We start from the raw sequence: 23,388 nt of genomic DNA, 5'->3' as shown, positions 1-23,388 counted from the left end.
TGGGCAAAATCCTTATTTTAAGGGATTTTCTTTGGATTCCTGCTTACGAAAAGTCTTTATATGGGTTTCACTGTTTAAGCACCTAAAAGCTTAACAAAAAAACAAAATGTTCTTCTGGCAATAATCATATTATTACCAGCACATTCACTTGTCAAAGAATTCACTAAGCACAAATAGCCTAGATCACACATGATAGCTCTGGCACCCCAAAACATTTCGTATTGGTTTTTACAAAGCTTTAGAGACATGCAAATAGCAGGATCGTAAAAAGGTACGCAGAACTGAATTCCTTCTGCGGCATACCAATACTCTGCTGGAAACTGATGTGGGCTTTTTGTTGTCGTTTTACGGAACCGAACAGAAAGTAAAACAGCTCCAAGTATTTCAGACCAAACACTTCAAGAACTGAGCGTTCAAAGGAGTTGCCTGGAAGCGCCGTGCCCTGTTGCGAAACTTCAGGTATTCCACCTGAGCAGTCGCTCGGAAGTCAGGGAGCAGAACCGAGCACCTTCGCAGGCAGCACGGCCACCCGCCGCCTCCCTGCCGACCCTCACGTCCCTGATGCTCGAGGGACAGCGTGATTTTGGTGAGGCTGCCCCGAGGATGAAGGCAGCCTCCTCCACCTCCCCGCCCCGCAGCGGGGCTCGGGGGCACCTCGGGGCGCTCCGGCTGCCCCGGGACCCCTCTGACTGCCCCGGGACCCCTCCGGCAGCCGGGGGGGGGGGGGTCCCTCGCAGCCCCCCGCCGCGCCCCCAGCGCCCCGTTTTGGGGCAGCTCCGGGAACTCCCGGGAGGGTCCCCAGGGGGATGCGGTGCCCACCGCCCCCCTCCTCCAGCCCCTCGCCTCAGGGGGGCCGACGGAGAGATGCCGGGGGTCTCGCCCGTGCGTCCGGGCGGGCAGGGGGCTGCCCGTCGGGGGGCTCACCTTCTGCTGCCGGCGGGCCATGTCGGTGGGCTGCTTGGCGTTGAAGGGGTGCGCGATGCAGCGGGCGATGAAGACGTAGAGCTGCAGCCGGAGCCGCTTCTCCCGCTCCTCCCGCTGCAGCCGCTCCTGCTCCTCCCGGCCCTCGCTCAGCACCGAGGGGCTGGGGCTGGGGCCGGGGGTCGCCGCCCGCCCCGCGCCCCCCTCCCTGCCCCGCGCCTCCCGCGGCGGCGGCAGCGAGCCCCCGGCCGGCGCCCCCGGCCCGTCCCGCCGCCGCTCCTCCTCCTGCACCTCATCGGACTCCTCCTCGCTGGACGAAGGGTCCAGCATCGCGGCCGAGGGGCTGAGCGGCCGGCGCCTTCCCGGACACGTCGAGTTTCCACCCCGACGGCTTCCTCCCGGGAGCCGAGCGAGGGGCGGGCCGGGGGGGGCGGGGTTTGGGAAGGGGGTCGAGCCTGGGTTGCCTTGGGAATTGCTCCGAGCCGCTCCCGGCGGAGGCGGGGACGGGGCTGGGCTCCAGAGACCGCCCGCCCGCACCTGCCCGGCTCGGCCCGGCTCCCCTCGGCCTCCCTCCCTCCCTCCCTCCCGCACCCCGCACCCCGCACCTCGGGGCCGCCCCACCACGGCCCGGGGGTGCCTGCAGCCCCCCGCCCCACCACGGCTCGCTGGCATCCTCTGTCACGTAGTGCGGGCAGAACGACAGGTATCGCAGATGCCTCCAGTAAAATAAATAAATAAAATTATTAAAAATAAATAAATTAATTAACAGAAGCCACTGAAAACATGTTTTTTTTTTTTTTTTTTCTGAGACGAGGAGTGAGCCGAAGCGTCGCTCGCTCGCCCAGGATGCCCCTGCTGCCAAGAGGCAGCTCACATCCCTCAGAGATCCGTGTTTTGGACAGATTCAGAGAGGTTCGTCTTCACAGTTCAGGCTGCCAGAAGCGTATGGCAGCCTGCTAGCGTCGCTTTCTCAACTAACATAAAAAAGGTTTCAGCACGTGAAAGTGAAATGTGTGCAGTCCGGTTGCGGCGCCCCGGGCAGCAGCCCTGGGGAGGGAAGGCACGTTAGTTTTGGGAGGATCAAGGAGCCCTTCTCTGGGCCCTGCACAGCCACACACACGGCGGTGCCGGTACCGGGACGTGGGCACCACAGCCCAGGACAGGGGGATAAAGGCCAGCGGGACGACTGGCTCCCATAAAGGCAGTGTCCCTGTACGCTGCATGAAAATGATGGCAAAGGAGGCTCTGCCCACGCAGCTCTCAGCCTCTCCTGACTAGCAGTGGCAAGTTTTAAAAGCCCTGGATGGAAAGTTGGCAAACCCAGAAGGTGTGCTCAGTGCTCGCTGCTTGAGGATAGCCTTCATCCCCTGTTCAGCTGGGCTGGGGGGAGTGAAAGGCTCTAGTCCATTACCAACATTTTGAAGTGCCCAGTCCTGCAGATTTAGGACAGGATCTTTAAAGCAGGCAGTTATCTCCTGAGTGAATTGGCTTTCAGAAGGTGAAATTGCTCCTGCTGTGGGCAGCTATTAGCTAGATGGCAGTAGTAAGTATTAGGAGTCTGGGTTCTGCTTCTGCATCCACCAGAGGAATGCGGTGGAGCACTGGAGAGCTGTACTGACACACAGACTTTCTTGGACATTTGGATGCTAAGTGTAGCAGTCGTATAAAAATAGCTCAGGTTTTTAATCTAACGAAAATCTTCCGAATCTTCTGAAACCAGTGAAATGCAGAAAGGCAGTCAGGGAAAAGTATGGAAGTAAATCTGTCAAACATCTCTGATCACATTTCCTTACACGAGGAATTGCTGAGGACCATTTTTATGGGTAACACCACCACCAGTCATGTGTCAGTACTTGTGTTCCCCATGTATCATTGCAAGCAGTGCTAGCCCTATAGTAGGAAAGAACTAGTTCTGTAAAGGTATGGACCTGCTTACTCTAAAGTACTTTTTCACTACAGGATGTACAACATGCACTCTGATTTGAAGGTGTCTTTCACAACGATTTGTTGTCATTCTAGTAGGAAATAAAGTAACACTATGAAAAACTTGCCAGTGAAGGCATGCAAAGCACCGACTGGGGTATGAACTCCCTAAACTTCAAAACCACCAGGTCCTAAACATTTTTAAATTTAGTGGCCAAGCCCAGCTGTATCATATCTTGATCATCGATTACCGCTGCATTAAGGCCAGGATCAGCATGTTATCATGCATACAATTACACAACTCTTCTTTACATGAAATGTTATATTTGCTCCGCTAGCTGCCTGCACCTTTTTGGAGGAATGATCTCCCTTATTTTACTTCATGTTTCAGAAGAGAATCACAGAACTGTTGAGGTTGGCAGGGACCTCCTGAGATCACCTCATCCAACCCCCCCAGAGCAGGGTCACCCTACACCAGGTTGCCCAGGACCATGTCCAGTCAGATTTTGAGTATCTCCAAGGATGGAGACGCCACAACCTTTCTGGGCAACCTGTGACAGTTTGACCACTCTCGCAGTAAAAAGTTTTCTCTTATGTCTAAATTAAATTAATTTTCTGTATTTCACACTGTGCCTGTGGCTTCTTGTCCTTCCCTGGGTACAGGGAATCATCCCAGCACCCAGGTCATTAATGAAGGTGTTAAGCAGTATTGGTCCCACAATCAGTCTCTGGGTACACTGCTAATGCCTGGACTCCAGGTGACCTTCACAACCCTCTGGGCCTAACAGTTCAGCCAGTTTTCGGTCCACTTCACTGCCCATTTCTCTAGCCTGGACTTCTTCAAGTTGCCTGTGAGGATCTTATGGGAGGCAGTGCTGAAAGCTTGCCTGAAGTCAAGATGAGTCATGTCCACTGCTCTCCCCTCATCCACCAGGCCAGTCACTTGGTCATAGAAGGCTCTCAGGTTGGTCAGGCATGATTCCCCATACATAGATCCATGCCAGCTACTCCCAAACACTTCCTTGCTTTGAATATATTTGGATATAGCTTCCAAGATTATTTGCTCAGCCACCTTCCCAGTCACAAAGGTGAGGATGGCCGGCCTGTAGACCTTTAGTTTCCTTTAGAGAATTTAGGAGTGCTATTTGCTTTTTTCCACGACTTGAAACATCCATTTAAAATATCTTCCCTAGAGCTGCACGCCAAGGACCTCTAGTAAGGCTACAAAAGTCTTGTATTTTGTTTTCAGGCCTCATCTTTTCTCCCTTCTCTCTTCATTTTGGGAAAAAGATAAAAACAAGAACAATTTAAATTTTGTTTTCTATCAGATCAGGCTTAAAACAGACTGTTATCAACTTGGAATTGACAGCACTGATAAAATGAATTGACAATGCCTATCTGCATATCTAGCAGCTTAGCACAAACACTCTTACCTTTTGCAGCTACTTCTAGCACAACTCTTTATTTGGTATTTTGTGTTCCCATTCTAAATGCACTCTCAGCTGGCATTATTTGAGAGGTTTGGGTGCTGATCTCTCATTCGCTCTTGGTGCCTTTTTTTTTTTTTTTTTTTCTAATGCATTTAAATGTAGAGTATCTACTTGTATCTTTTGAAGATTTCTGCAGAGCATGAAAGCCCCCCCCCTTCCTGAATCCATTTTGTCTACTTTACTGACAGTGCCACCGTCAAAATTTTGTGGTGTCAGTCTTGTATGAATGAGTCAGAACTTGCCCCTTAATTCCTCAGATGCTTGTGTTCAAATGCTGCTCAACCAGTTAAGTACACAAATACCAACACAAAATGCTTATATTCAAATACCTGTACACTTCACGAATCCAGCCACAGCAATGAAAAGTCATTCAGTCAGTACTACTCATTAAGATAATCTAACCAAACCCATTTTTATTTGTGCTTTCTCTTCACTTTGTCTAACCTCAGCACAAGTTTACTTACAGCTGCAAGCATTCAAGTGCAATTTTTCTTCCTAGATGTTATACTTAGCCTAATTCAGTTTATAAAACATATTTGTTTTAACAGAAGAGTGTTAAGAACTGGACTGTTCTTTTTTATATAACAGTGAAATGAGGATTTTGTCAATAAAGCTTTCTATTTAGGTGATAAAAGAAGCAGTAAAATAGTTATTGGTGAAAAGCTCAGTTTTGAACTGATCCAAGATTTTTATTTCAAGATGCAGATAAAAATTTTAGCTATGTTTTCAAAACCTTCCTTTGGGAAAATGTATGACGAAAAGTAAAGTTTGTAAGAATTTATTTATACTCAGTAAGATTTCCTATTATAGAATCAGTGCTTTGTAATTCACTCATAAACTGTCTTTTGATTGTAAAATTCATTATTATTTTGAGGCTTAGTAGTTCATGGTAATGAGTTTTAGCTTCACGCAGTGCATTTTCGGCTTAGACACTTCTAGTACTGTTCCTTTGTGATGCTTTAGATGGCTAAATCATGTGCTTAAGCAAGAATCTCACCTTTTATTATTTGTAAGCAGGTCATAGCCAAGGCCAGACAAGACTCTGGTGTTTCTTGGGTGCTCTGAAACTGCTGTGTCGTGGGAATATACTATACGAGACACCACTGAAAGGTGGATGAAGCACTGCCTCTCTCTTGTCTTATGTCCTCATTTATTTTATACACCATGAACTTGTGTAGAGAAACTTGAAAACATGAAGGAAGACTGCCATGAAGTCTCAAAACCTTAAAGTAAAGTAGAAGAAATAACCATATTTTTATGATTATTTTTTAAATAATATGATGGGAAAGCTGAGCATATATCATTTTTGTGGCATGGCTTAAAGTTTCTGAAGGTCTCTAACTGCTACCAGTATTGTCCATTGATATGTATGAGTTCTTACCCAGGCAAGAACGCATGATGGAGATGCCACACAAGCATATGGAGTAAGTAATGTGAATTTACAATTCACCTAGAAGCATATAAATTTGAAAGTTCAATAGAGCTTGCATTCTGCTTTGCAATGAGCAGTGCCCAATAGATCTCCATAATGATAAATTTATCAGCATTCGTGTGCTATCAGCATGCAGTGCTCAGCTCTGCAGTGTGAGAAGTTTGTGTGCAGTTGATATATTTCCCAGTTTTATGGCTTTCCCATGCAGCTGTTTATTTTCTTCCTTTGTGAAGAGCTTGCAGGAGGCAGCTAACATTTCTGCAGGTTTAATTTCTGGAATGTAAGTTCATTTCATTTCAGGAACACATTTCTCCCAGAAGAGTATCAGATGGTACCTCTCTATTAATTTCAGCTGTTCTGTGCCGATTCAAGAATATAGATGAGGAGTTGTACAAAGAAATCAGCAAGTAATGTTTTGGTGTTGGCCACACCTAAAATGGGTTGGGCAGTAGTAACTAAGCATTACAATAAACGGACCTCTTTAGCCTGCCTTGACAAGAAATAATTAGAGAGCTTTCCCTAAAAAGCAGGCTTGTCATCTATTTATTTCATAGTGAGCCTCAGTATAGCACTCTATAAGGTGGTAGAACTTCCTGGGTAAATATTCACACAGCTATTTTCAGACACCTGAAAGGATGGGGTTTATTTTTTCCATCCTCTCAACCACAAAAGCAAGTGGCAGAGTATTCACAGGCTTAGTAGGTAAAAAGGACATTGCACCATGTTTTTGTTGTACTCTTGCGGCCATCATCACACTTATTCTGCTGTAAAGTCTTTCTTGTCCACCACAGTCTCTTGCATTTGCAAACAATGATGGAGCATATTCTTCTACTTAAATCAAAAAAAGGTACTCCACTGACCTTTATCTGAATTGCAAAGTTTAGGAATGTGTTTCCCCAACACTATTCTATTTCATTTGACTCCCTAAGAGTAATCATTAAGCTAAATGGCCTTTATATCCTTTTTACCAGAATTGGATGCAAGTGTTATGAGCTACATAGGTCTCAGGCAAGAGCATAGGGAGGAAAAAAGAGAATCCACGTGCCTGATTCCTACTAGCTTTTCTAATCCTTATGGGAAATTCCCATCCTCTCCTCAGGTGAGTCCCCAGAGACAGCTGAAGAGGGTAAGTGATATTAATAACTGATCCATATAAAGAAGAAAAAAAAAAAAACTGGATCCAGGTATTTCCATGCATAGCTTCCAGTTTTGTAGCGCAGGTTTAGTTCATGCATATGTATGTAAATACACATAAATATGTGAGAAAATGCTAATCATATGTCCTGCTCTGACATTTTGGAGGTGCTGCATTACTCACAAACTGTGCCATATCCATGTAATGAGCAGGTTATTGCTAAGAGGCCAGATTAAAATTTATGTCACATCATTACTTAGTACTAAAAGCTATTCTAAAAAATGGAGATTTTTGAATTAATTTGATTCAGAGTAGCCTTGTGTCTGAAATGCAGTGTTGTTCTCCACACCTTCAGGTAATTAAGGCAATCTGATTTTTCAGCGTGGGGTTGAAAAAGTGACATTAATAACTTATTTAAAATTCTAAAGAAATATTCAAATCCATTTTTCTTAAAGGAATGTTTTTACCCACAAGAAACCTCTCTACCATTCAACCTGTCTTTGCTGGCTAAGGCTGTTAAGACCATATACACCACCAAGTCAATCATCTGGTTAGCATAGCAATGCCAATACAAATCTTAGAACAAATATCAGTATAGATTAATGAACTTCTGCATTAGCAACATCTAAAAATGTACAGAGCCATAAAGTAGCTGGTGTTTAGCCATAGTACATTAATACTTCCAAGTGGTTGCTCTCATGAACACATAACTAGCATTATTTTTACTATGAATCGTTACTTTTCTCTAAAATACTTGATCTTTCAGCAAGCCCATATAACACAAAACTTGCTGATGTGAGCAGTGCGGAGCACTGTGAGAAATAAGATGGAAGCTGGTATCTCTTACAGGATGATACAGATATCACTTCTCCAGAAGAATGTGCTTACTTTAACCCTGTTCAAATCTATACACAAATAATAGAAAGTAGGCTTGGAAAGTATCCTAATAAGTTACCTGAATTGTTCTTGGGCTCCCAGATGAAGTCCACTACACCTAATCCATTTGCGACTGTTGCCCGTCTAACTTTGTTTTTAATACCTTCCAGTATTTCAGCTCCCTAGGCAAACTGTTCCAGAATTTCTCTCTCTTTCATTTCAGAAAGCTTGTCTTAATGTTACCCTAAGTCTCTAATTCTGGAAACTCATGCCATGCATGGGAGCGTGCCTCTGCTATTCCTTCTTGAAGGGTCCCAAGTCCAGGCCCCACTCACCCTGCACGATGCTTTCTCAATTCCTGGGTACACTGGAGGAAAAAAACACCTTGCCTCCACTCCTTTTGCGATGGGAGCTGTTGTGCTCAGTCTAGACAAAGGCAGACCTTGAGAGCGGTCCCTGTGTTGGAAGGACAGTCCCTGAGGGGAGTGTTCCTGGGAGAAGGAGGGGCCCCCAGTAATCAAAGATGACATCCGTCATTTTAGGCTGAAGGGAAAAGGCACTTCAAAGACATGGTCTCCCTCACACCTTGTGAAGAGGACCTGAACCAGTTCTCCTTTTGATACCAGGGCCTGGAGAAGGAGGCACAGGGTGAGTCTGCATGGCAGCAAGCAGAAGCAAGACGTGAATCCAGCCAGGCTCCATGCCTCTTCCAGGAGCCACCACCGGGTGTACTCCTGCCAGAGCCTCCTGGTGCTTTTGGGCTGGAGCAGAAGAGGCCAAGCTGCTCATTTCCACACGGCTCCTCCCAAAGTGGACAGTAGTCTCTGTCACCTGCCCCAGACCTCCTGAGAGGGACCCCCGGTGGGGCAGCTGTCTGGCCAGCAGGGCCCTGGGCTGGGGACTCCCTTCGGCATTTTCTTGGTGCTTGGTCCTTGGCCTGCAGGGGAGAGGACAAGATGAGAGGACAAAATGAGGTGATGGAGACTGGGAAATGATGAGGGAGGAGAAGGAGTGTAAATTTCCAGCCTTTTGTCAGCAATGAGCTCAGAGCCTCTAAAATCTACACCATGTTCCTGAACAACTTAAACCTATCTGTCTCCTTCTGTCTGTGGTGAACATGGAAGATAGTTTATTCCCTTCCTGTTTATAGAATCATAGGATCATAGAATCACAGACTCATCTAGGTCGGAAAAGATCATCAAGGCCAACTGTCAAGCTCACCTACCAAGTCCCATCACTAAACCATGTCCCTTGGTACCACGTCCACACATCTCTAAAATACCTCCGGGGATGCGGAATCCATCGCTTCATAATTTCAATGAAACATGAAGTTTCTGCTTATAAAAAGGTTTTGTGTAAAAAGGAATTCTCTTGGTTCTCCTCAGCTTTCTGTGGGCTACATGATCCCTCAGTCTTTCTGCATAGGCAAATGGGTGCAAACTCTGATTACTCCTGTTTCTCCCTAGTTGAATTACAGTGTTCTTGAAGTGGCACTCTCAAATGTGCATCAGCTTTACTGCATCGCACTGAACAGAAAGAATACTTTATGAGCTTATATACGACTGTCCATTTAATACTTACCATGACAGATGCTGTTTATTTGTTTGTTTGTTTGTTCATTTGTTTTTTCCTAACCCCTCAAGCTGAGCAGCCACCTATGTCATTCTTCAGGAATTACAAAGTTGGCCCCATTCTGCAATGAAACCAGGGATCTTGTGCAGTGCTACTGCCACTGAGGGCTGCTCTGGGAGAGAGGAGTAGAGCTGAGGCAGGAGAGTGACAGCAGGGATGCATGAGGGGCTCAGTCTTTCCAATTAGTCATTCTCTCACCATGCAAGCCTGCAGTTTTGCATACTGGTCACTTTAAATATTTTGAGATTATTATTACCCTGTTAATTTTGTTTTGTGCGTGAGCTCAGATTGCTGGCTGCGTACATAAGTAATTAATTAACTAAAAATACAGTTAATGTGGACTCTTACCAGGAATCATGCCCGTAACTGAACTGTGCAATGAATAACCATTTGCATAGTTCAAGGACATCCTTTTTCATTTGTGCAGCTCTGGACTTCCGTCTCAGTCTAATCAGCTACAATGAATTTGTCTTCCTTTAAGGTGTATTTTGGAGTTCAGGTGGATTGACAATGCCCTTTTCATATCTTCCATTCCATTTGTTACGGAAATGAACTGTCATTTAACATGGCCCCATTTGGCACTGCACTGACCAGGAAGTGGAGAACCAACCTTGTGGAAAATAAAACAGATTAACTTTCAGCACTGATGCCTTAACATACAGAAAAACAGACAGAGTCAACATTTGTTTTGTTGAATTCTGGATAATGAAATAAATGGTACAGAAGATCTTTAACTCATATCCTAAGTGATTAGTATAAAGAAAATATTTTGAGATGGCAAACCAAGATTAATCATTTAATCAAACTATTCCACAAGGTTGATGAGAAGGTACGGAAATTTTGTTAAGAGTTTGAAATAGCAACACAAAGAACATTGTGATTGTGACCAGAGAACCAGCTTGGTTCAAACCTTTATGCAACGATATATGGTAATTTTCTGATTCATGATGAAGGGAGTGTTTGAACACACTGGCAGACCTTTTACAGCATATGGTCAAAATAAAAAGGATCCCTGCTGTCACTTTTAAAATCTGCATTTTGAGTACTTGAACAGTCAAAATCTTCTCACATGCCTGTCTGTGAGCTGGAATTTTATATATTTTCTTCTAGAAGAATTATTTGCCAACAGCTTCTGTACATTTAGAGCACAGAAATTTGTTGTAGAGAGTACAGCTATGGGCAGCTGTACCAAGCATACTCAAAGACTGCTCCCTGGGAAGTGCAGAAACTCATCAGTGTGATTCTGCTTCTTCCAAAGGCCTTCTAGTCATACCCAGTTGTCCCTATTTTTAATGTAAATCCTGATAAGTTAGGACTTAATTCAAAGGCCACTGGTGACAGAAATAGCCCCTTTTTTCTCTTCAGTGGGCTTTTCTCCATTTGTTTTCAACAAGCTCTTAAACTCTGCCCTGCATTCGAACTTCAGTGAAGCTGCTACTTGGATATGAAAGAACATAATCACTTTTAAACCATGAATAAGAGGAGTCTTGCTAGTGTCTGGATTTATCATTAAGAAGACTTTCTTATAGCCTTTCTGAAAGGGGATATTAATAGACCTAGAAAGCTGAAATCATTTTTAATTACTTTTTCACAGCTAGACTTAAGTCAAGTATTTCTTCGGGTATTATTTTAAACCAGTCCAGTAGTTTAAACCATATATGTGATAATGACATTTCACTCTTTTCTGTGGATGACTATGTGAAATTGTTCTGCTTTCTCATGCTTCCAGCCTTTTGGTCTTCTAACATGTTGCCTTAGGTTAGCTGGAGGTCTGTTTCCCATACTGTGTTTTAGTACAGTTTCAGTACAGTTTTAACACATTGCAGGGAGTTCTTCACAGATGGTCCAGCAACTCCTTTTATTTTCCTGAAATTTTTGGTTACAACATGAAGCCGCATTCTTGCCAATTTGTGCAGTTAACTCAATCTAAATAATATCCTGATATGTTTTCTTCAACTTCAGCAACTGCAGTTAGTATATAGATCGAGAATTCAGCTTTCGTATTCTCCCCACTCCCTCCTAAAAAGCCATGTCCTTCTGCATGTGGAGAGAAGTTGAAGTAACTGTACCCTAATGCCCTGTCAAAAAGGAGATCGTTAATCAGAATGCAATGCAGGTTTGGCTCTGTTCTTACTTTTTGCATCTAATGATTTTAAAGGAATTGTTATGATTTGGAGTCCTTGATTCCTGAGAGCTTGGGCTTGGTACTACTACATTTGGCTGCGTGTATCTTTTTTTTATAGTGTCACATTGGCTTTTCAACATATTGTAGTCTTTCCACTGTCATTACTGGAACTGTTTTTGTAATGTCTTGGTGACTCTGTCAGGGAGGATGTCATAAATTCACTTTTCTTATCATTCAAGACAGGTAAGATTTTGATTTATATCTTGAGTGAAGCTCTGAAGTGATTTTTCTGGAATTATGAACTTTTTATCTGGCAATAAGCTGAAAGAAGAGCTGGAACATTTACCAGAAAAATAATCTTTGCATTTGACTCTAAAGGAAGGGCATATATATGAAGAAAGGTAATATTTATAAATATATATGTTTTCATACCTATAATGGATATTTTAACTAAAAATGGTATTTACAAAATACATATTCTAATGAATTCAGGTATTTTAATTTACTTCCTCTTTTTTTTTTTTAAAAACTAATCTGAACAGATTAAATAAAATTAGGTTAAAACACTTCAGTGCAAGTTTATTGAAACATACTTGACTTACAATACATGATGCAAGCAAAGTGTGACACTGTTTCTTCATATTAAATGTGTTTAAGTATTTGTGTTAAATTAATTCCAAAGGCAAATGCCAAATACAAATATAATTTCTTTGTGCTGTCCTGCATCTTGCAATCAGCACTTTGGATTACAGCCTTTGGGGATGATTGCTAAATCACAGCATAAGATTAGTGCTAAATGGAAAGCTAGCAAAGCGAAATGGCAGGAATTATACAAAATTAGTTCTCCCATTAGTTGCTGGGTTTTGCAGCTGAGTGTGTGATCTCCAGCACCACCTCCCTGATCACCCGGTGAAGATGTGATCTTACAGTTTCAATGTGAAGTCTCACTACTGTTATCTGTTCTCAGGATACTGCACTGGCTGTCCTTTGGTTTCCAGTGGTTTTTAAGATGTTTGCTGTGAATCATAAAGCTGTAAGATTCCTGGAATAGGCCAATATGGGAGAAGCTACCAATGTGCTCTTAATGGTCTAAGGAAAAGAAAACTTTTCTCCGTATATGCCCCTCAGCGATGACATTTCAGGAAGCCTGCAAGGGTAGAGTCTAACGGGACTTTTGAAGCCCATGCTTCCTAGAGAAATGAATTCCTGGACAGAGCTTGCTCGAGAAATCAGTTAATGTTGCAAAGCTGCTAAGATTTCTTTATATGTACTGTACTGTCACTGAATCACCAGGTTGCCTGGAACTTGGGATAGATGTATTTCTAATAAAGCATAATTGGTAATAATAATAGAATTTAAAATATACGTGTAAGATACACACACAGAGATATATACTATGTATGCATTTTCCACCATTCAGGAAATCACTTCACTTTGTAACTAAATTTAAATCTTAGTCAAGAAAATATCCATAAAACTTCAAGACTGTTGAGTGTTCAATTAAAATAAAACCTATGTTTATGGTTAAACACATACTTCATGGGTTCCAAAAAGGGATTTTTTAATTATTTTTTTAAAGGAAAATGTGTCCTTTCTTTGTAATCAGATCTTTGTTAATACAGCAAGTCAGAGTTTGCATACAAGGTCACTGTTAAGAAGTTAGGACATTCAATGGTCTCCCATGCTTCATATAATTCTATAACAAACAAAGCAGTAAACTCAGCTAATGCTTTGCTTGCCAGATGAGACACTGACAAAAGAAAAAAAAAAAAAAAGAATTCATTTATTTTTTTGTAATGGTAATGGAAGGAAAAATATAGGGCCTGGTTCTTACTTACAGGAGATTCTTTATGGCTTTCTAATGATTAAAAATGCATGAAACGAGAGTGAACATTTATACCTCATTTAATTATAGGCCTTAAATAGTTGGGAGTTAAGCTGGAAAACAGAGTTGCCAGTCCTTGCTATTTGCTTTTTTTTTTTTCCCTAGGAAAAAGGAAGTCACAGAAATAGGAACAAACTGCAATTTTCATGGAAATAAAAATGGAAAAGATGGTCAGTATTATTTAAAATTGAAGAGAACTTGCAAATATGACCCTACTTCATCATAATGGCCCAGAAAATGGGACAAATAAAATGAGATTTAGATGTAATTTTTAATGTAATGATTAAGAAATGAATCTCAAGTGTTTTGAGATCTCTTACATTCAATTTTAGTACTTATTGGAAACTGTGATAACAGAATACTGGGAATACTTGGCATCCTGATCATAGACTTGGTAGTTAAATGTGAATTTTGCCAATGTGAGTGTGTCAGAACAATGTCCTTTCTCATTCCCCAAGGTAATTCTGACTGTTCACATATATAGAAAGTGTACGGTGATTGATAATTCTGCCTTGTTATGTTTTCTTGGCAAAAAAAACATTTTTGCCAGCAGAGTATTAATCTATACAGAAATATCCATAAGATGGTGCTGTATCTTAAATCTGACCAGAGTCATTTGCATTGAAAAATAAAAAAGTATGTTGCAATTGTAGCTTATAGCTCTTGTTATAAGCCTAGTGTTGGTGACAATTTCTTTGGCAGGCATATTGCAAATGTTAGTTTCCAGTCACTCCAATATGTTAATTTACATGTATTAAAATATTAGTCACAGCATCTTTCTTCAAGCCTGAAAAATGTAAAACCAGCTGAAAGGTAGTTTCAGTGGCACTCTGTGTATGAGCTGCCAGTAATTTACTTTCACAACCGATATTCTTTCCACCCACTTTTGCTAAAGGTAAGTGATGGTCCAAGGACTCTTCCAGACATGACTCTAATGGAAAAAAAGGAGAAAACTGTGCGCTGGGAGCTCTATTTAAAGGGGTGGGAGGAGCAATAATGGCCAAATCTGGCCAGCAAATGAAAAGACTGTGGGAGAAATGAATCTGAGACATTATAACCGCCCCCACAGGCAGCGAGAGCAGAAATTTCATGTGCAGCCAACACATAGTATTGCTGGATTTTGGTGAGAACAATGGTGTCAAATGGAAAACTGGCTGGAGGGCAGTCAATTGCTGCATTATGCTCCTGGAGCCCGGGCAGTGGATTATAGCTCAGTAATCACCTTCCCCCACATCTCTTTGCTGGAGAAATGCACAGCCAGGGCTGAGCTGCCAGTGGTACCATGGCTCCCAGCCCAAGCACGCCGAGTCACAGGCAGGAGGAGGGAAAAGGGGCTGCTGGAGAGGGAACAGGCTGTCACATCTGCTGAGGTCCCTGCGTTTCCACCCGTGCTTCAGCAAGAAGGCTACAGTCCTCCAAAGACCTTGTTGCACTGGGAATTTTGCCTGCGTGAATCATTCAGCTTTGGCTGTACATTTTTCTCCCTGCTCATTTCTCTGAAGGGGTGAGATGACAGGAGCTACTGATCAGCTGATAAATCTCTGGTTCTCTCTCAATGTGATTTCTTCATTTATGCATTTACTTCTGGAGCTATTTGTACATAGTCTTAGTTTTTCTCCTTGAAAACAAGAGTCAGGGAAGATACAATATACCAAACGGCTAATATAGAAGAAAAGAAGGAAAGATGGTTTAGATGCAGCATCATTCTGTAGGAAGTAAGGAAAAAAAGGAAATGGAGAGTGAATTGTCCATAGTCAAGGAAGAAGGAGAGCACTGTGTCAGCAGTGCTGACCCAGGCTAGACCAGAAGATGGAATATGACAAAAAGAGACTCATAACACCTTCCCTCTGCTTTTAAGGGTTAGGGATGATATTCTCTGCAACTATCATTCCCCTTTGCCTTTTTGGATAAACCTGTGATCTTGTTGATTCCAGACCTGGTGAACTTCCAGTTATCTCATTAGAAGGATAGAAACTGGTGTAACATAGAAAACCATGTTTAGATTCCTAGTTTCAGTCCCTAGATTGCAAAAAATCAGTGCTTTTGGTGAAAGTTACAGAATAAAATTTTAAAATATCTTGAAAGATATTTTCATTTTTCTCCTTGCCATTTAGCTGTTAAGCAAAAACTGAAATACCATGCTTAATAGTACATGACCATATGATAACACCTCTCTGTAGGCAAATTGGTTCTTGAACCAGTTCAGATGATCATGGAGGAACAGAGGGAAGCATAAGCTGCTTTAATAGAGCTAATATAAATTGGAGGCTAAAAATATACATATATAAAGCAAATGTAGTGTATGCCTGGTTATTCATCAGATGTTGTAGGATTAGTTTCAAGAAGCTATATACTAATGTAAGGCTAGAACTTCTACCTGGCATCATATAACAGATGCTGTCAGTATATTTTGGTTTATTTTATTTAATCCTGTGAATTCTTGTTAAACACACTTCAGGAATTTTTCCTCCTTCCTATAGTGCCATATTTCAAGTAGCATTCTGCTTGCTTTTTCTTGTAATGATACAAGACCTGATTATAGACACAGCTAACTCTGCTGATGTGCTGTTATTATAATGCCACCTGATACCTCATTCATTTGATACATTAGGTAGTGTCCGACAACAACAAAACAAAGTGCTCACATCATTTCTATAAAGACGGAATGTTTCAGTGGCAAGCATGAATTCAGGGTAAAAGCTATATGTATGCGGCAGTGCCAAAATGCCCCTCGGCTTTTTCTTTTTCACTTTATGAAACTTGTTAGATAATTCAGAACCAAGAAGACCTATTGAAAAAAAAAAAAAAAGATGGCAAATGCATGAAGTAATCCATTATGGCCTTAATATGGCAAAATTCTTGTCTGCTTTATATATATTTATACATATATATATAAATATACACACAATCATCAAAATAAGAGAAGGAAAAGAGTAAGGTATTTCTGGAATGGATTTATTTTATCGTTTTATAAAGCAGCTATATCCAGGAAAATTGATGACTAAATGCTGTCTTTTCAGTAAGTATATAAATGATGTGCAGTCTGAATTAGCTTCTAAAATTAATCCTAAGGTACGCCATTAGATTCATAGATGCCTGCAGTTCACAGTCTTTCTCACAAGTGAAGATATCCCTGTCATGTGAGGAATAGGTTCCCCCAGCAAAGGTCCCCTCTGGGGAGGCATACCCCAGCAAGTCCCAAGCAGCAGCAACAGCAGAAGCATATCACTCCTCTGAACTCAGGTGCTGTGACAGAACAGAAAAGGGAGGAAACGACTCAAGCAAATGAGTCCCAGACCATTAAGAGTATTTATGGATTATCCTCTGATCCTGATGTATGGATTTTTGAGGACTTCCCAGGCTGGAGTACAGCTTGCATCTATTTTACACACTGTTGTGGTGCCTCTGTGGTTCCCCAGGTATCCAAGGGGTCCCATCACTTCCACCATACCTGGCCTGGACTGCAGTGCTGTGTCTCTGCTTGGCCCTACCTTGCCCCTGGGAAACGAGACCACACCTGTGTACGGTGCAAGACTGCAGCTCATAGGGGTGCCCTGGAAGGCAGAGAGGGCAGGTGGCCAAGAGAGCTGGGATAGCCTCGTAATCATGGTGCACAGGTGTACCTGCATCTGACAGGTGTGCAAGACACCTTTCACACACCACCACTTCTTTGTCGTGGCCAGGTACTTTGTTCATTCTTGCTGTTCTCCTAGTGCCCTGGTTTGTTGCTCGAGCTTCTCCTGTGGCTTGGCAGTGAGGAGGATGAGGGAATTAGCTTTGAGATTGTAACTGCAATGCAAGTACAAGTATGGATACAGTTTTGAGCTAAACTCCTTCCACTCAGAGTTAAGACCATCCTGCTGCTGAGCTGCTTATCCCTGTGACCTTAGCAGTCGGGGCTGCTGAGGCTTGGGAAGTTCCTCCTACCACCAACCTTCAACACAGTAAAGGAATCTCCATCTCCAAGATATATTGGATTTTATGTCCATTGCCATGCACGATCTGCAGGCTATGTAGAGGACGGTCACGAAGAGTGATCACAAAGATCACTGAAAAGTGATCAGTGAAGGTCACTGAAGACAACACCATGAAGTTACAGTTTCATGTTGCTGTTCTTTCCCGATGGTTCAGAAGGGGGGCTTTGGTTTCTGACAAGCCATAGTTGATGATCTGGTGGAGAATTATCCTGTGTGTTTGTGGTCAGAAGATTCACTGCGAGTGGTGAAGACTACCATGTTCTCAAAGAACAACAAACGACCCAGGCTATCCAACACTGAGACAGAGTGGAGAGAATGAAGGCGCTGAACTGTTTGTGAAAAAAACATGCTTAAGATGAGAAATATTATAAAGATAATCTTTAAGGTATATATGGAGCTCCTTAAGGAGGCAGGGGAACATAAAGTTCTTGTGCCATGTTTGATGTAATAAAGTGCAGTTCTCTTCTGAGACCAGGGCAGCATCCCGCTCCTGAGACAAAATCTGCCTGTTCGTGACTTGCAGAGCACGTGAAGGGCAGGCTTTGCTCTATGATTGCACAGAGAATTTTGAGATGTCTTTAGTTGGGATTTCATCAGGTGCAGCGTGAGCCTGGGAGGCTGAGGCAGGACTCGTCAGGGGCAAAGGCACCATCAGCCTACAGCAGGTCCAGGGAGCCCCATCTCAGAGGCCCAAGACCTGGCAACAGTCAAAATGTCCTTGTTGTGTCCCTTATTCCACTTCCAGTGTCACAGCCTGTAACTGTTACAGCATGGCTAGTGCTGAGGGGCTCGGTGATACAGAGCAGGAAGAGGTGCTGGAAGCTGCTCTTCATATGTTTTTCAATACATTTCACCTGACACCCCAGCTGAGAACTAATTTGCACGGAATTTAGCCTTACAAGGGAAAAATACAGTGAAAAGCAGATTTGCTGAATCGTCATTTAGAGAGCACACTTGAGCAGAACTTATTGTGCTCATTTGTCAGCTAATTCATTAGTGTTCACGTCATGCTGTCAGGATGCTTGGCTGTGTTCTGTAACGGCATTTTTTTCCTCTGCTGAACAGCAGTTTTGCAATTACTGCATCAATTATTACAATGTAAAATATTTGATATATTATTAGATAAAAAGTAAACATATCTTGCACAAGGCATTGCATCAGGATGTAATAAATGCACTTGATGCTTATTGGGCTTTACAGAGAGAGGCACTTGAGAGAGCAGATTGTCTAGAGTGAAACGACCATCTGGAAATTTTGTCTGAAGCCTGATTACAATTGAGGTTTAAAGGGACACTTTAAAAAAAAAAAACAAAAAAACAAAAAAAACAGCCTATTTGAAAGAAATACATCTGTATGGATAGTTTGAAAGCCTAACAGAATTTAAATAAATTCTGATAAAACATAAGTGTTAAAGAGTATCTCATCTGTATTCTTTGCATATCAAATATTCAACAGGATCTAAATAAGTTTATGCAGTGCTCCACAGTATATTAGATAACTTTATTCAGATGTAAAGAACATTGATCTGGGTTACTTGAGGAGTTTTATTTGTGACAGTAGAAGATATGCTTTGTGTATTTTTCTTTTCTTGAAATGCCTCATGCAAATTAGGTTCTTCAGCAAAATGGCCATAATCCTCTCTAGAAGCTATGAGCTTGAAGAAATTTGGTTTAGAAATAAGAGGAACCCAAGGTTTCAAGCAATTATGTGATGTGTTATGTTACTGAGGAGCCGAGGTCTGTCACAAATGTGTGGTTTTTCATTATGGGATTTTAATAGAAAAATGTGAGTCACAGCCAAGTTCTCCCAGTTTTTGGCAGCGGTTCTTTAAATGACCCAACTAGCCAAAATTACACATGGTTCATTCCCTTCTTCATCTGTTCTCCAAGGAGAGACACATATGTGTAGCGCGGTGCTTTGCTTTGATGGGATTATGGTTTAAAGTTATGCATTTATTTATTTCATTTTTATTATAAAGTCTGCTGTTTACTTTTAAAGAAGGTAATTTCGAAGATATTTTCTTTGCAATTGGAGTAATGGCATGAACTTTGTGGCTGTCCTTACTGCTTATGGGAATTCATATCACATTTTCATACGCCTGGAAAATCTGAGTTCACAGTTTTATTCTCTTGGAATAAAATTATTTTCTCCCTGAGGTATGAACTGCAATATTCATCGTGGATTTTCCAGCTGCTTTGGGCTCACACTATGGACCACCATTACGAAAAGTGTGAACCTGAATGATGCCCTGTGGGCAATGTGCGTTGCAAGCCTTTCTAGTGCTGTTGTTCCACAACTCCCCTGGCTATCGAAGGGACGGGTGAGTGCACTTTGTGTACTCTTAGGCTCATACCTGACCCGACTGCTTTGTGTTGCAGCCCAGGCTCCATGAAGACGCGGTGTGCAAGAGAGGTTGGCTGCTGCTCTCCAGGATGGAGTGGGGTCTCCCAGACGACTGAAGCCGGTTGGAGATGCTGGCTGTGAGTTCAGTGGCACTGAGAAATGGGAGTGCATGCCTTAGCAACAGGTTCAGTCGGCCATAATGATTATGTACCTCTAACAAAGACCATGCCTTTGAAAAGTCTCCAAAGGCATTTCATCTACCTGCTAACACTGCCCTGCTTCCCCTGCCCTCAGAGTCAGGCTGCTGGTCTTTATACGGGAGAGAATACACTGAAGGACCAAGCAATTCACTGATGCCTACATGATCTTATGTCTTGAGGGTTAGATAAAGCTGAGTGTCATCTGCACAGTAGTAGCAAGCACATCCGTGGTGTTGGTTCTGTACCTTACCTGCATGTGCTGATTTAGATTCCCAATAAGCATTATTTTCAACAGCATCAATAGGCTTTATTAGGGACAGGACACAGGTCACAGGCAAATGCAGAAGATAGATTAAATAGCAAGATGCTCACAGGGCTGGGTGTAAAAGTCTTTAATATAGATTTGCTGTTGCTAGTAATACCATGTAGGAAGTAGATAAGAGTGATTTGAAGTATATATAGTACAGACACCATCAGGACTGGTCGCATGTTATCATATAAATGCTTTAGAAAGGACAGCATGAAAGTCTTTTTTTTAGAGAGATATATTTTTTATCCACTATTTTGCATAACTGTATTGATTCTTTTCTGAAAACTGTGCCATTCTCTCCCATCTCTCTTTCCTATATCTAATTATTCTCATCATCCACCCCTGAACTGGGACTGGGAGACTACAGCCAGATGCATCATTCTGTCAATTCAGAGAATTGCATTATTATACTTTTGGTATTACTATCCCTCCCATTCCTTTCAAATTCTAACAATTCATTTGCTTCTTAACTGCTCTCACAGAAAGATCAGAAATTTGTATCGCGCTGTCCACAACGGTTCCCAAGTCCATTTTCTGAATGGTTACAGTTAATTTAGAAGCAAGTAGTGTGGCCGAAGGGTTCAAATTGCTCCTTCCGCTGCTCGTTAACCTCGTATTTCTCAGTTCTTTAAAAAGCTTAATCCTTTTACCATTAATTAGATTGCATGAACATAAGAATAGAGAAAATGTATGTAGTCGTATCATTTTAAGAAAGAAGGCATTGAAAACTCAATTTTAAATGGATCCCCTACCAAATCAGAATGAAATCCTACTACTTACTGTGTGAAAGCCAATTACTTTTGTTCACCAGCCTTTAGAAAATCTTTGATTACCAAAAAAAAAAAAAAGTGTGTGTGGGGAATTTTCAGGTTAACTTCAAGAGGCTATTTGTATAGCCCTTCTAATATAATGGAAAAGGTTAATAAAGAATGACACAGTCGATATATAATGCCTAATTATAAATATTCCTAAAGTAATATATGTAATTCGGGTCATATTCCCTGTCTCTGTTTCCCTGACGTCAACCTGCTTTCGAATTTCTGTTGCTTTTTCCTGATTAACATTCCCAGTTCTGATCCCCTTCACCATTAAAATTCCTGCCCAAGGCAACTTATTCTCTCACCCTAAAATTCACATCAGCATGACCAAAAGGGTGCTCCAAAATTCAGCTCTGTCTCCAGGCTCCGTAGTCACATTATTCCTAAATTACTATCTTTCCTCTTAGTATATAAAACTGAACCTTCACTTTGAAGCCCTACATGAATTTTTTCCCCAGAGAGCACAGTTCTCCCTTTTGCCTTTACTGCTCTGGATACTCTTCCAAATCACTGAGGCTGCACAGACAAAAGCAAAGCAGAGCCTGAGCCCCAGAAGCATTACCACCAAGCAACGCAGCTGGAAGGATCACAGTGTGATGCCCAGTTAACGGGTTGCCTTTCCTGGGGTGGCCATTAGAAAAATCACGTTTCATTGTAAAGGAAAATTTGATGTAGAAGTTCCTGAGATGCTGCTATTTTGAAAAATTAATTTCACTACGATAAGATGTTGTATAAATAAGTAGTTAGCTGTGTGAACTTTCCATGCTTAATTTTTATCCATTTGATCAATGGACCGAATTCTTCCAGACTACATTAGGCTTGTTTAACTTCCTAGAAATGAAGAGGCAGTCATATCATTGTAAGGCATGTGAGGAGCGGGTGAGGTCCCTGGGTTTGTTCAGCCCAGAGCAGAGCAGGCTGAGGGGAGGCCTCATGGCGGCCTGCAGCTCCCTCACGAGGGGAGCGGAGGGGCAGGCGCTGAGCTCTGCTCTCTGGGGACAGCGACAGGACCCGAGGGAACGGCATGGGGCTGGGACAGGGGAGGGTCAGGCTGGGTGTTAGGGAAAGGCTCTGCACCCAGAGGGTGGTCGGGCACTGGGACAGGCTGCCCAGGGCAGTGGTCATGGCACCAAGCCTGAAGAAGTTCAAGAAGCATTTGGACAACGCTCTCAGACACATGGTCTGGTTTCTGGGTGGTCCTGTGTGGAGCCAGGAGTTGGACTCGGTGATCCATCCCTATGTGTCCCTTCCAGCTCAGGATATTCTATGACCACGGGATTATGATATCATAGGATCATATCATTATTAGCTCAGTAGACTTTTTTAAATGTAATCATATATATATATATATATAAAATACATAAAGAAAATTCTGTGCTGCCAGGCATAACAAGTGGCTTGTCAACATTTCAGAAGTCTTAGCTATTTACAGAGAAAAAGAAGAGTTAGCCTAATCTTTAATGTAAGAGTGCTAGGAAACAGTGAATATATATATATATATGTATATATATATATATTCAAAAGTCTCTTTGTATTTGTTAATGTAAAAGTCTCTTGATCTGTGTGGTATTCTTTACATATCATCTGTCAGATTCTTAGCTGCTAGAAATGCATTTTATAGCAGGTCTGTTGTTTATCACCATAGTTGAAGGAAGGCAATATTTTATTATCATTACCACTCTTCTGATGTATCTGTTGAAATTATGAGCTAAGCACTAGCTGTAAGCCACGAAGGGAAGTCTAGAGTCTTCACAGCTGCTGTTCTGAAGTTGGTGAAACATCTGGAGATAGTGCGTCCAGTCACATCCCTTCATGTAATTTACTCACTTTTCAACTACTGTGAGTATGATTCTGGAAAATAAGAGTTGATCAGAGGAGTGACTGATGTATTAAAAATACTTATACAAAGATCTAGCAGAAAAAAGCTCTTGTAAGTCCATTTTTTAAGTCCATTACAATCAATTAGACAAATTCTGTCGGCTGAATTGCTAACTGTCCATTGGATTTGTTGTTTAGATAGACGAATAGGCATCGCAAGCTCTGTGGGTCAGCATTGCTAAAACACTCCAAGGAAAAAAAAATATGGCAAGTTATGAAAATGTGGACCTAGAAACATCAACATGTAACTGGTGTTGTAAGTAAATACGTGGTTCCCATTGCAGCAGCTGCAGGATGACATTAGCCCACTGCCGGGGTGTCGCAGGAATTCTCTGTGGGGTGCTGGGCTGGTTTCTGGGAATTCACATATTTCCCCCAGAACATTTTCAGAAGTCAGGATAGCCTGGGGTGAGGATTAGCTTTTGAGATTAGCCTTCTGAAGC

General features: G+C 42.2%; 1 protein-coding gene across 11 annotated transcripts in view; it reads right to left on the bottom strand.

The window, feature by feature from the left end:
- The window catches only part of CADPS2 (calcium dependent secretion activator 2), a 315,444-nt gene extending 314,111 nt beyond the window's left edge, over positions 1–1,333 (bottom strand). For 8 of the 11 annotated variants that reach the window (XM_080575613.1, XM_080575617.1, XM_080575612.1 and 5 more), the window contains exon 1: positions 925–1,266. In XM_080575613.1, the coding sequence (XP_080431739.1) occupies positions 925–1,251 (327 nt within the window). In that variant the 5' untranslated portion in view covers positions 1,252–1,266. Of the gene's footprint in view, positions 1–924 lie in introns of all 11 variants that reach the window. The other 3 variants (XM_080575606.1, XM_080575607.1, XM_080575605.1) reach the window with 3 other exon arrangements.
- Positions 1,334–23,388: the final 22,055 nt, after the last annotated feature.

The sequence above is a fragment of the Anser brachyrhynchus genome (assembly GCF_964034855.1).
Source record: "Anser brachyrhynchus genome assembly, chromosome: 1".
NCBI classification, from domain to species: domain Eukaryota; kingdom Metazoa; phylum Chordata; class Aves; order Anseriformes; family Anatidae; genus Anser; species Anser brachyrhynchus.
This window is presented reverse-complemented; position numbering and strand designations above follow the sequence as displayed.